The sequence below is a fragment of the Coregonus clupeaformis genome, chromosome 19 (genome assembly GCF_020615455.1).
Source record: "Coregonus clupeaformis isolate EN_2021a chromosome 19, ASM2061545v1, whole genome shotgun sequence".
NCBI lineage: Eukaryota > Metazoa > Chordata > Actinopteri > Salmoniformes > Salmonidae > Coregonus > Coregonus clupeaformis.
This window is the reverse complement of record NC_059210.1, coordinates 57,777,794-57,789,698: the sequence shown is the minus strand read 5'-3', so window position 1 is coordinate 57,789,698 and position 11,905 is coordinate 57,777,794. Positions and strand designations below refer to the sequence as shown.

Here is an 11,905-nt window from a genome sequence, read left to right as displayed (position 1 = left end):
TGACAGGATTCAGTGTAGTGACCAATGGCCTTTCCATTTAACTCCTCTCTGACAGGATTCAGTGTAGTGACCAATGGCCTTTCCATTTAACTCTTCTCTGACAGGATTCAGTGTAGTGACCAATGGCCTTTCCATTTAACTCTTCTCTGACAGGATTCAGTGTAGTGTCCAATGGCCTTTCCATTTAACTCTTCTCTGACATGATTCAGTGTAGTGTCCAATGGCCTTTCCATTTAACTCTTCTCTGACAGGATTCAGTGTAGTGACCAATGGCCTTTCCATTGAACTCTTCTCTGACAGGATTCAGTGTAGTGTCCAATGGCCTTTCCATTTAACTCTTCTCTGACAGGATTCAGTGTAGTGACCAATGGCCTTTCCATTTAACTCTTCTCTGACAGGATTCAGTGTAGTGACCAATGGCCTTTCCATTTAACTCCTGTCTGACAGGATTCAGTGTAGTGACCAATGGCCTTTCCATTTAACTCTTCTCTGACAGGATTCAGTGTAGTGACCAATGGCCTTTCCATTTAACTCTTCTCTGACAGGATTCAGTGTAGTGTCCAATGGCCTTTCCATTTAACTCTTCTCTGACAGGATTCAGTGTAGTGACCAATGGCCTTTCCATTTAACTCTTCTCTGACAGGATTCAGTGTAGTGTCCAATGGCCTTTCCATTTAACTCCTGTCTGACAGGATTCAGTGTAGTGTCCAATGGCCTTTCCATTTAACTCTTCTCTGACAGGATTCAGTGTAGTGACCAATGGCCTTTCCATTTAACTCCTGTCTGACAGGATTCAGTGTAGTGTCCAATGGCCTTTCCATTTAACTCTTCTCTGACAGGATTCAGTGTAGTGACCAATGGCCTTTCCATTTAACTCTTCTCTGACAGGATTCAGTGTAGTGTCCAATGGCCTTTCCATTTAACTCTTCTCTGACAGGATTCAGTGTAGTGACCAATGGCCTTTCCATTTAACTCTTCTCTGACAGGATTCAGTGTAGTGACCAATGGCCTAGCCATTTAACTCTTCTCTGACAGTATTCAGTGTAGTGACCAATGGCCTTTCCATTTAACTCTTCTCTGACAGGATTCAGTGTAGTGACCAATGGCCTTTCCATTTAACTCTTCTCTGACAGGATTCAGTGTAGTGTCCAATGGCCTTTCCATTTAACTCTTCTCTGACAGGATTCAGTGTAGTGACCAATGGCCTTTCCATTTAACTCTTCTCTGACAGGATTCAGTGTAGTGTCCAATGGCCTTTCCATTTAACTCCTGTCTGACAGGATTCAGTGTAGTGTCCAATGGCCTTTCCATTTAACTCTTCTCTGACAGGATTCAGTGTAGTGACCAATGGCCTTTCCATTTTAACTCCTGTCTGACAGGATTCAGTGTAGTGTCCAATGGCCTTTCCATTTAACTCTTCTCTGACAGGATTCAGTGTAGTGACCAATGGCCTTTCCATTTAACTCTTCTCTGACAGGATTCAGTGTAGTGTCCAATGGCCTTTCCATTTAACTCTTCTCTGACAGGATTCAGTGTAGTGACCAATGGCCTTTCCATTTAACTCTTCTCTGACAGGATTCAGTGTAGTGACCAATGGCCTAGCCATTTAACTCTTCTCTGACAGTATTCAGTGTAGTGACCAATGGCCTTTCCATTTAACTCCTGTCTGACAGGATTCAGTGTAGTGTCCAATGGCCTTTCCATTTAACTCTTCTCTGACAGGATTCAGTGTAGTGACCAATGGCCTTTCCATTTAACTCTTCTCTGACAGGATTCAGTGTAGTGACCAATGGCCTAGCCATTTAACTCTTCTCTGACAGTATTCAGTGTAGTGACCAATGGCCTTTCCATTTAACTCCTGTCTGACAGGATTCAGTGTAGTGACCAATGGCCTTTCCATTTAACTCGTGTCTGACAGGATTCAGTGTAGTGACCAATGGCCTTTTCTCATGGATATCATGCACACTTTGTCGATGCTCGATAACATTGGACTGCTGTGTGCAACATAGGCTAGTAGCAATAGAAAATAAGCCTTGGGTCAAGTCGCAGTCATCCATACCACCCATGCTTATAAACTACAAGCTTTTCAAAAACACAACCCTTACATTTGATTTCCAGACACACCCACAATACCGACAGACAGCTCACTTATTTGTTTGAAAGTAAAGTACATGTAAATGAAACTCCACTGTTGAGTGAGCGACAGTGGCCCAATAAGAGTTTCAGATTCAACAGGCAAAATGTACACATACACACACACAAACACGCTGGAATGCTGAGCAACATCACCATGAAAACATTTACTTCCTGTCAAAACATCACTCCTGTCCTGGTTCAGGAGCAGGAGGCAATTCTGGGAGATTAGTTCAGGTTCTGGTACACAATTTACACACATTATCACCCCCTCACACACACACGCACGCACGCACACACACACACACACACACACACACACACACACACACACACACACACACACACACACACACACACACACACACACACACACACACACACACACACACACACACACACACACACACACACACACACACACACACACACACACACACACACACACACACACACACACACACATACACACACACACACACACACACACACACTTATACAAATGCATACAATTCATATTATGTCCCACGTGTAAATATACGTAGATACAAAAACACACCTACAACAATTTGCTAACCCTCTATCTTCCCCTCACTACATATCATTTTCCAGAATGTCCGTCATTTCTTATTTCACCTCTCTCTTTATTTTCCCCTCTCTTCAGACTTGAGAAAAGTACAGTATACTTACCATGGCCTTAAGTCAATAAATCATGGACTTAATTCAACATTTTAAGTCAACTTATCTCAAGTCTGAATAGGGCCTTATGTGAGCTCCCTCTCTCCCTCCCCTCCGTAGAGATACTGGTTGTATCCCGGAGGTTGAACATATTCCTCCGTCTTCTCCCAGTCCTGGACCCACCCTGCCCCCCCTCCAGCCCCACCTCCTCCGTTGGGGCCGGCTGTTGGCTGGCTTATGGCTCCGTACTGCCCCCCTCCGCCTGTGCGGTACATCTCTTCCGTCTCATTGGCCAGTTCGTCCTCGTCGATGATGCCACACTTCTCGTCGCTGGTGTCCTCCTGGTCTGCCCACGGCTGCTTCTCCCCTGACGCAAAGATTCCTGGGAAAGAGTCAGGAGGACAATTCAGAGTCAGGCTCGGGTCACATTAGATTCACACCTTGGTCGTAGGCTATTCATAAGGCACCAAATGGAAGAAAACTGACTGAAACAGAAAGGGACTAACTGAGCTTGTCCAATAAGAAACGTTAGCAAAACCTTTTTCTACGATGTGCTCTAATAAATACGACCATGGTTTGCATTGGGGGGAGGGGGGACATATGATTAATACTTTATGTGGCAAAGTGGATTCACATGAGTAATCACATTCTCATTTGTGACTGAATTCACGTAATTGGATTCAAACATGATTTATAATTTAATTCAGTCTGAATTCACTTTTGGGTGCAGACATGGTTGATTTGGTGAAGGATTTACATCAGTCATTCATTTTGGATTCTCATGCGATTCCGGCAGAACTCAAGTTGCATTGGCGATTCACATGAGCCACAGTTGATTCATTTGTGGTTCATGCTAAATTGGCACTGGATTCCCAGTATTTTGCAGGTAATTTGTCTGCCATTCACATAGGAGTCATGTAATTTAGAAACATTAAACGACTGGAACGTCACACAGGAACCAAAACATAAACATACCATAGAAAATCACTCCACCATAGTGAACAACTGAAGCTATGAGGAAGACACCCTGCCAATCTTCACGCGTCTGAGAAAGAGAGAGAAGAGGTCAAGACAGAGATTGATGGACATATAAACATGTTATAATCATCCTGTTGACAAATACTGTACAACAAACGACTCAAAACAGTTGAATAGTTTACAAGCAGTTTATGTTTAGAACTAATGCCTTGTCCTGGACTAAAAACCATTCTCACTAAATCCATTGAAGGTGCATTTTAGTTAGTACCAGTCTTTTTCTGCTCTCTTGCTGACTCCTCATGGAATTGTCTTGACAATGACAATGGAGCAGGTAAAGCACTGACAGATCTGGGACCTGGCTACATTTTAGTCCAGGACTAGGCTTAATCTGTGTCTGGGAAACTGCCCCTACATGTGACTGGTTAAATGTAATGCCAGTTTGATTGAACAGAGCGCTGTATGTCTTGATAATGCCCCTACATGTAACTGGGTAAATGTAATGCCAGTTTGATTGAACAGAGCGCTGGTTGTGTGTCTTTGTACCTTGTGTTTGGTCATGGCGCCCACTATAAGAGGGCACACCATGCCCGACAAGGTGCCTACTCCGTTGGAAATGCCCATCAAAATGCTGGCATAGCGGGGGGCAATATCCAAGTGATTCACATTGAAACCTGAAGGAAGACAGAGGGAGCGAGGGAGGGGACAGGAGAAATGCAGAGAAATATGTTGGTTTGGCACCCAGAACCAAATCCCCCGCTATGTAACAGTCTGTCAGGAGAGACTGACTATGCTACAAAGAACTGAAGTATGAAGCTTTCCTTTTCACCAGTAGGCTGCCTAATCTAACCACAACCACAACCTTATCCTAACCATAACCATACTATTACCCTAACCACAACATTACCCTAACCACAACCTTACCCTAACCCTAAAATAAGACTAAAAACCTCATTAGAATCTGATGATATAGCCCATTTTGTCGTAGCATGACCATCTCAACAAAAATCACTTTTAATGTCTGAAAAGGAAAGAACAGTCCTTAGGTTTTGTATTATCTTCATGACTGTTGTTACTCAGTAAACCTAACAGACAGTTTGGTATTATCTTCATGACTGTTTGTTACTCAGTAAACCTAACAGACAGTTTGGTATTATCTTCATTTTTACTCAGTAAACCTAACAGACAGTTTGGTATACTTCAGACTGTTGTTACTCAGTAAACCTAACAGACAGTTTGGTATTATCTTCATGACTGTTGTTACTCAGTAAACCTAACAGACAGTTTGGTATTATCTTCATGACTGTTGTTACTCAGTAAACCTAACAGACAGTTTGGTATTATCTTCATGACTGTTGTTACTCAGTAAACCTAACGGACAGCTTGGTACCTGTATTGAATTACGAGTGGGACATTTCACTTCCATTTATCCAGCGAGTGGTGCAACTGAGCATCGTCTCTCAGACCTACAAGTTGACTGAAGAATACCCTACTAGGAGTAACTGATTGCTTGTTGTCTTTCTCCAAAGTGAATTGACCAATCAAATTAGCACAGAGGCGGGAGATGACACCCATACCCTTGCGTCACAAAGCATTCATCACTGAGGATTCTACCAATGCTCATGCACAGACAGTGGACACGTTCCAGGCTGACTACACTTCGGACGCATGATCTCACAACACCTGAATAGGTGTTTAATAGCTAACCACATACATATGTCATCAACAGAACATCCTTGACAGTTCAAAACAAATAGATAATTAATAATTCATTGATTGGATTTATATAGCGCTTTTCTACCAACTGATGTACTCAAAGAGCTTTACATAGTAAGGGGGAAACTCACCTCGTCCACCACCAATTTGTAGCACCCACCTGGGTGATGCACGGCGACCATTTTTTGTGCCAGAACGCTCACCACACAACAACTGAATATTAATTTAAATATGAATCCTCACAGCTCTGTAGAAATGTAGTGACAGTCCTAAAGTCTGTTTGTTTGTTGGAGAGAAAATCTTTCATGTTCTTACCTGAGATGGCAAATCCACTGAAGCCCACAGCGATGACTAAGAAGGAAATGGCCATGACCTTGGTGTGAGAGTATCCCACCACCAGCAGGAAAGTGGCCTCCATTCCAAACCCTGGAAACAAAACAGAAACCACAACTAAAGACACTAAAATCACCACTAACAACAAACACAAAAGATCAGAATATGGAAAGGACCCTACCCTTTTTTATATGACTTTAATGTTTTGTCCTGGTATTAGGGGTGGGGGTGTTGATCACCATTTAGATTTGCCCTCTGTGACAAACATAGGTTCAGTGGATGGTTTTCATTTTCCCCTTCTGTTTTTTATTTACAAAAAAATTTTTTTTTTAACCTTTACTTAACTAGGCAAATCATGTTATGCCCATGCCCTGTGCCAATGGTGTGATAATGATGATCCTGTGTGGCTCAGTTGGTGAGAGCAGAGAGCTAGCAGTGCCAAGGTCATATGGGTTCAATTCCCACAGGAACCGTGTATATACAAATAAAGCAACACCTCATGGCACAACGCCTCTCCCCCATGTGACCTACTTGTTGTGTGTATGTACTAACATGTATGTGTAACTGATAGATACACACACACTACATGTTAATGTATGTAAATTGTAAAGTATTTTGTCTGTAATGTCTTTTTTGTAATATGTCGGACCCCAGTAAGACTAGCTGTTGCCATTGGCGTCGGCTAATGGGGATCCTAATAAATCAAATCAAATACAGATACCATAATGTTTGCCCTCACTGAACTGTAAAGTAGTTCTGGATTAAAGCATCTACCATGTGGCACGTTTTACATTCCTTTTATTTTTATATAACAATTAGAGAACGTTCTGCATTCCTTTAGTTTTTATATAACAATTAGAGAACGTTCTGCATTCCTTTAGTTTTTATATAACAATTAGAGAACGTTCTGCATTCCTTTAGTTTTTATATAACAATTAGAGAACGTTCTGCATTCCTTTTGTTTTTATATAACAATTAGAGAACGTTCTGCATTCCTTTTTATTGGTTCTATGGTTTTGTTTTTCCCCTCTCTGACACACATGGGTTGTGTTGGGACTTTGAGCTAACGCTGAGCTAACGTAGTTCTGGCACTGAGTGTTACCTGTCTCCTGTTCTGTGAGAGTGCTCTCATTAGCAGAGGGACCAGTGATGCGTACACATCCGTCCCAGCTGTAGAATCAGCATCGGGGAGCAGAGCGTTTGAGCCAGGCTAACGCACCACTAGCTTACTGCAGCAGAACAGAACATGTCTATGTGCTCCGACCGTCGTACACCATGCTCTCTCAGGCACTTTAATACTGCTTTTACACAAATGATGCCCTCATGATCAAGCTGCCGCCACACACACACACTTTATTTTACACACACACACACACACACACACACACACACACACACACACACACACACACACACACACACACACACACACACACACGCACACACACACGCACACACACACACACACATTGTCGTCATCGACTGCCCATAGAGTTTAGGCCTACTATTGGTTTACACACATGCTGCTCTCCCTCTCTCTCTCTCTCTCTCTCTCTCTCTCTCTCTCTCTCTCTCTCTCTCTCTCTCTCTCTCTCTCTCTCTCTCTCTCTCTCTCTCTCTCTCTCTCTCTCTCTCTCTCTCTCTCTCTCTCTCTCTCTCTCTCTCTCTCTCTCTCTGTCTCTCTCTCTCTCTCGCTCCCTCTCTCTGTCTCTCTCTGTCTCTCTCTCTCTCTGTCTCTCGCTCTCTCTCTCTCTCTCTCTCTCTCTCTCTCTCTCTCTCTCTCTCTCTCTCTCTCTCTCTCTCTCTCTCTCTCTCTCTCTCTCTCTCTCTCTCTCTCTCTCTCTCTCTCTCTCTCTCTCTGTGTGCCCTCCCTTATAACTACAGGTGTAGGATCTTCATTTGAGCCAGTTTGCTACAGCATGAAAATAATCCTGCAGCAACAGGAAATTTGAATTATTATGTGGATTATAATGAATGGACATTTTTGAAAGGTTGAATCTGAAATTACACTACAAGTTTTAAATTGACTGCATTGCAGAAACATTATCCTGCAACACAACCCATCCCTCTCTGCCTCAGTCTCTCCCTCCCCCTGCTCAGCTAACATCTATTTCTTTTCCCTCCCTCCCTCCCTCCCTCCCCACTCTACCCATCCTCCCTCCTCACTCTCTCCACCCTCTTTTTCCCCTGCCTTTCTCTCTCTGACCTCAGGGTGAAGTTTCCCTTAGGTACAGATCTAGGATCAACTTCCCCTCCTCCAATCCTAACCTGAACCATTAGTAAGGGAAATGCAAAACTGACCCCAGATCTATATAGAGGAAACTTCTCACCTCCACAGTTCATGAGCTTCCTGACGTTGGTGGTGGTCATGAGGTTGTGTGTTCTAAGGTAGTCAGCCAGCTGGCCCCCAATGGGCACAACGATGGTCATCACCAGATGTGGCAAGGCCGACACCATCCCCACCTGAGAGAGAGATAGAGAATTCACAAAATGGGACAAACATCCTCTGTGTACAACGTAAAACACCAAATAATGCATGCAGAACAGAATTAGGCCGATACCCCCTAATTATCAAAATCAAGAAAAGAGTTGTTCAATTCTACAACCACCTAAAAGGAAGCGATAGCCAAACCTTCCTAATAACAAAGCCATCACCTACAGAGAGATTAACCTAGAGAAGAGTCCCTTAAGCAAGCTGGTCCTGTGGCTCTGTTCACAAACACAAACAGACCCCACAGAGCCCCAGCACAGCAACAGCAACACAATTAGACTAAACCAAATCATGAGAAAACAAAAAGATAATTACTTGACACATTGGAAAGAATTTACCAAAAAACAGATCAAACTAGAATGCTATTTTGCCCTAAACAGAGAGTACACAGTGGCAGAATACCTGACCACTGTGACTGACCCAAAATGAAGGAAAGCTTTGACTCTGTACAGACTCAGTGAGCATGGCCTTGCCATTGAGAAAGGCTCCTGTAGGCAGACCTGGCTCTCAAGAGAAAACAGGCTGTGCACACTGCCCACAAAATGAGGTGGAAACTGAGCTGCACTTCCTAACCTCCTGCCAAATGTATGACCATATTAGAGACACATATTTCCCTCAGATTACACTGACCCACAAAGAAATCCAAAACAAATCCAATTTTGATAAACTCCCATATCTGTTGGGTGGAATACCACAGTGTGCCATCACAGCAGCAATATTTGTGACCTGTTGCCACAAGAAAAGGGCAACCAGTGAAGAACAAACCCCATTGTAAATACTACCCATATTTATGTTTATTTATTTTCCCTTTTGTACTTTTTGCACATCATTATAACACTGTATATAGACATAATATGACATTTTAAATGTGTCTATTCCTTTTAAACTTGTTAGTGTAATGTTAACTGTTAATATTTGATTGTTTATTTCACTTTTCTTTATTATCTATTTTACTTGCTTTGTCACTGTAAACATATGTTTCCCATGCCAGTAAAGCCCTTTGAATTGAATTGAATTGAGAGAGAGAGAGAGAGAGAGAGAGAGAGAGAGAGAGAGAGAGAGAGAGAGAGAGAGAGAGAGAGAGAGAGAGAGAGAGAGAGAGAGAGACAGAGAGAGAGAGAGAGACAGAGAGAGAGAGAGAGAGAGACAGAGAGAGAGAGACAGAGAGAGAGAGAGACAGAGGGAGAGAGAGAGACAGAGGGAGAGAGACAGAGAGAGAGAGACAGAGAGAGAGAGAGAGAGAGAGAGAGAGAGAGAGAGAGAGAGAGAGAGAGAGACAGAGGGAGAGAGACAGAGAGAGAGAGACAGAGAGAGAGAGAGAGAGAGAGAGACAGAGAGAGAGAGAGAGAGAGAGAGACAGAGAGAGAGGGACAGAGAGAGACAGAGAGAGAGAGAGAGAGAGAGAGAGAGAGAGAGAGAGAGAGAGAGAGAGACAGAGAGAGAGAGAGAGAGACAGAGAGACAGAGAGAGAGAGACAGAGACAGAGACAGAGACAGAGACAGAGACAGAGACAGAGACAGAGACAGAGACAGAGACAGAGAGAGAGAGAGAGAGAGAGAGAGAGAGAGCGAGAGCGAGAGAGCGAGAGAGCGAGAGAGAGCGAGAGAGAGCGAGAGAGAGAGAGAGCGAGAGAGAGAGAGAGAGAGAGACAGAGAGACAGAGAGAGAGAGAGAGAGAGAGACAGAGAGAGAGGGACAGAGAGAGACAGAGAGAGAGAGACAGAGAGAGAGAGAGAGAGAGATGCCTTTTTTCCTCCCAAAAACAAAACATTTGAAACTATGGTGCCAAATTTAACCCGCAGGCCACCAGTTGTTTTTATCTGGGCTAGGGGATAGGGGATAGGGGATAGTGGATAGGGGATAGGGGTTCATTCGTAATTAAAACTCTGTCTCACCTTGCTGATCTCGAAGCCAAACACTTCCTCGAAGTAGGCCGGCTGGCTGATGAGAAGCAGGTAGAAAGTCCAGCTCCTGCAGAAGTTGGCTACGATAATGGCGTACACCGGCATGGACGTGAAGAATGCTCTCCACGGGGTTTTGAATTTCTGCAACAAGGAGGAATGAGAGATGGTTGTGCTCACAGTCCTCACAGTCCTCACAGTCCTCACATTGCAAAAAAGCGGCAGGTGAAATTATAGAGGGATGTGGTGTGTGTGTGTGTGTGTGAGAGACAGTGCTGTTTATTTGTAATACAATGGAGTGTGTGTGTGTGTGTGTCTGTGTGAGTGTCTGTGTGCGTCTTTGTCCTTACCTGTAGAGGATTGGCAAAGCCTGCTGACTCTCCGATGGCTTCCTCGATGTACTTCCTCTCCTCAGGGGTGATAGTGGGGTGGGCTGCCGGGCTTTCATATGACACCAGGATCCAGAACAGATACCATGCTATCCCAAAACTGCCTGGGAGAGGGAGAGAGAGGTCAATCTATCGATTAATCAATTACATGTTTTTATAAAACCCTTTACACATCAGAAGTTGTCAGAAAGTACAGATACCCTGCAGCCTTAAAACCCCTTAGAGCAAGCAGAAACAGAAGCAGAAGCACAGTGGCTCCTGTCAAAAGAGAGGAGCGAGAGGAGGAGAGAGGTAGAGAGATAAAGAGAGGAGAGAGGAAAAGAGAGGAAGAGAGAGGTAGAGAGGTAAAGAGGGGAGAGAGAGGGAGAGAGAGGTAGAGAGGTAAAGAGGGGAGAGAGAGGGAGAGAGAGGTAGAGAGGTAAAGAGGGGAGAGAGGAAGAGAGAGGTAGAGGTAAAGAGGGGAGAGAGAGGAGGAGAGAGGTAGAGCGGTAGAGAGGTAAAGAGAGGAGAGAGAGGAGGAGAGAGGTAGAGAGGTAGAGAGGTAGAGAGGGGAGAGGGAGAGGAGGAGAGAGGTAGAGAGGTAAAGAGGGGAGAGGGAGAGGAGGAGAGAGGTAGAGAGGTAGAGAGGGGAGAGAGAGGAGAAAGGGGGAGTGTGAGAAGGGTAGGGAGAAGTGTAGGGTAGGGAGAAGGTAGGGTAGATAGAAGGGTAGGGTAGGGAGAAGGTACGGTAGGGTGAAGGGTAGGGTAGGGAGAAGGGTAGGGTAGGGAGAAGGTATAGTAGGGAGAAGGTAGGGTAGGGAGAAGGTAGGGTAGGGTGAAGGTAGGGTAGGGTGAAGGGTAGGGTAGGGAGAAGGTAGGGTGGGAGAAGGTAGGGTAGGGTGAAGGATAGGGTAGGGAGAAGGTAGGGTAGGATGAAGGGTAGGGTAGGGATAAGGTAGGGTAGGGAGAGGGTAGGGAGAAGGGTATGGAGAAAGCAAGTGGGAGGAAGTTGACATGATATTGGAGGGGGATAAAGAGAGTTTGGTGGGGCATTGGGGGTTCAGGAGAAGGACCAAAGAGGTGAAAGACAGAGGGAAGGGGAAAAAGATGGAAAAGAGAGATGGGCCGCAAAATAGATGAGAGTTGAAAATATGACAAATAATCTCTACAGTACACTACAGTGATGACACGTTTGCAATAGCATAAATTGTGTCCGTTTGGATGTCATTGTGACAGAAACAATACCCAGCAAGCTCTTCCTGGACCCATGTCTATACCTCTCTCCTCCTATGAACTGGTGCTAGACCACAA

General features: G+C 44.3%; 1 protein-coding gene across 1 annotated transcript in view; it reads right to left on the bottom strand.

Annotated features, from left to right (window-relative positions):
- Positions 1 to 2,561: 2,561 nt before the first annotated feature.
- The window catches only part of LOC121551572 (vesicular glutamate transporter 1), a 42,229-nt gene continuing 32,885 nt past the window's right edge, over positions 2,562 to 11,905 (bottom strand). Inside the window, exons 7-13 of the mRNA XM_045205055.1 lie at positions 10,577 to 10,719; positions 10,221 to 10,370; positions 8,166 to 8,298; positions 5,818 to 5,928; positions 4,333 to 4,460; positions 3,787 to 3,856; positions 2,562 to 3,193 (exon numbers count right to left, since the gene is read on the bottom strand). Coding sequence (XP_045060990.1) covers positions 2,898 to 3,193; positions 3,787 to 3,856; positions 4,333 to 4,460; positions 5,818 to 5,928; positions 8,166 to 8,298; positions 10,221 to 10,370; positions 10,577 to 10,719 — 1,031 coding nt within the window. The 3' untranslated portion in view covers positions 2,562 to 2,897. The remainder of the gene's footprint in view (positions 3,194 to 3,786; positions 3,857 to 4,332; positions 4,461 to 5,817; positions 5,929 to 8,165; positions 8,299 to 10,220; positions 10,371 to 10,576; positions 10,720 to 11,905) is intronic.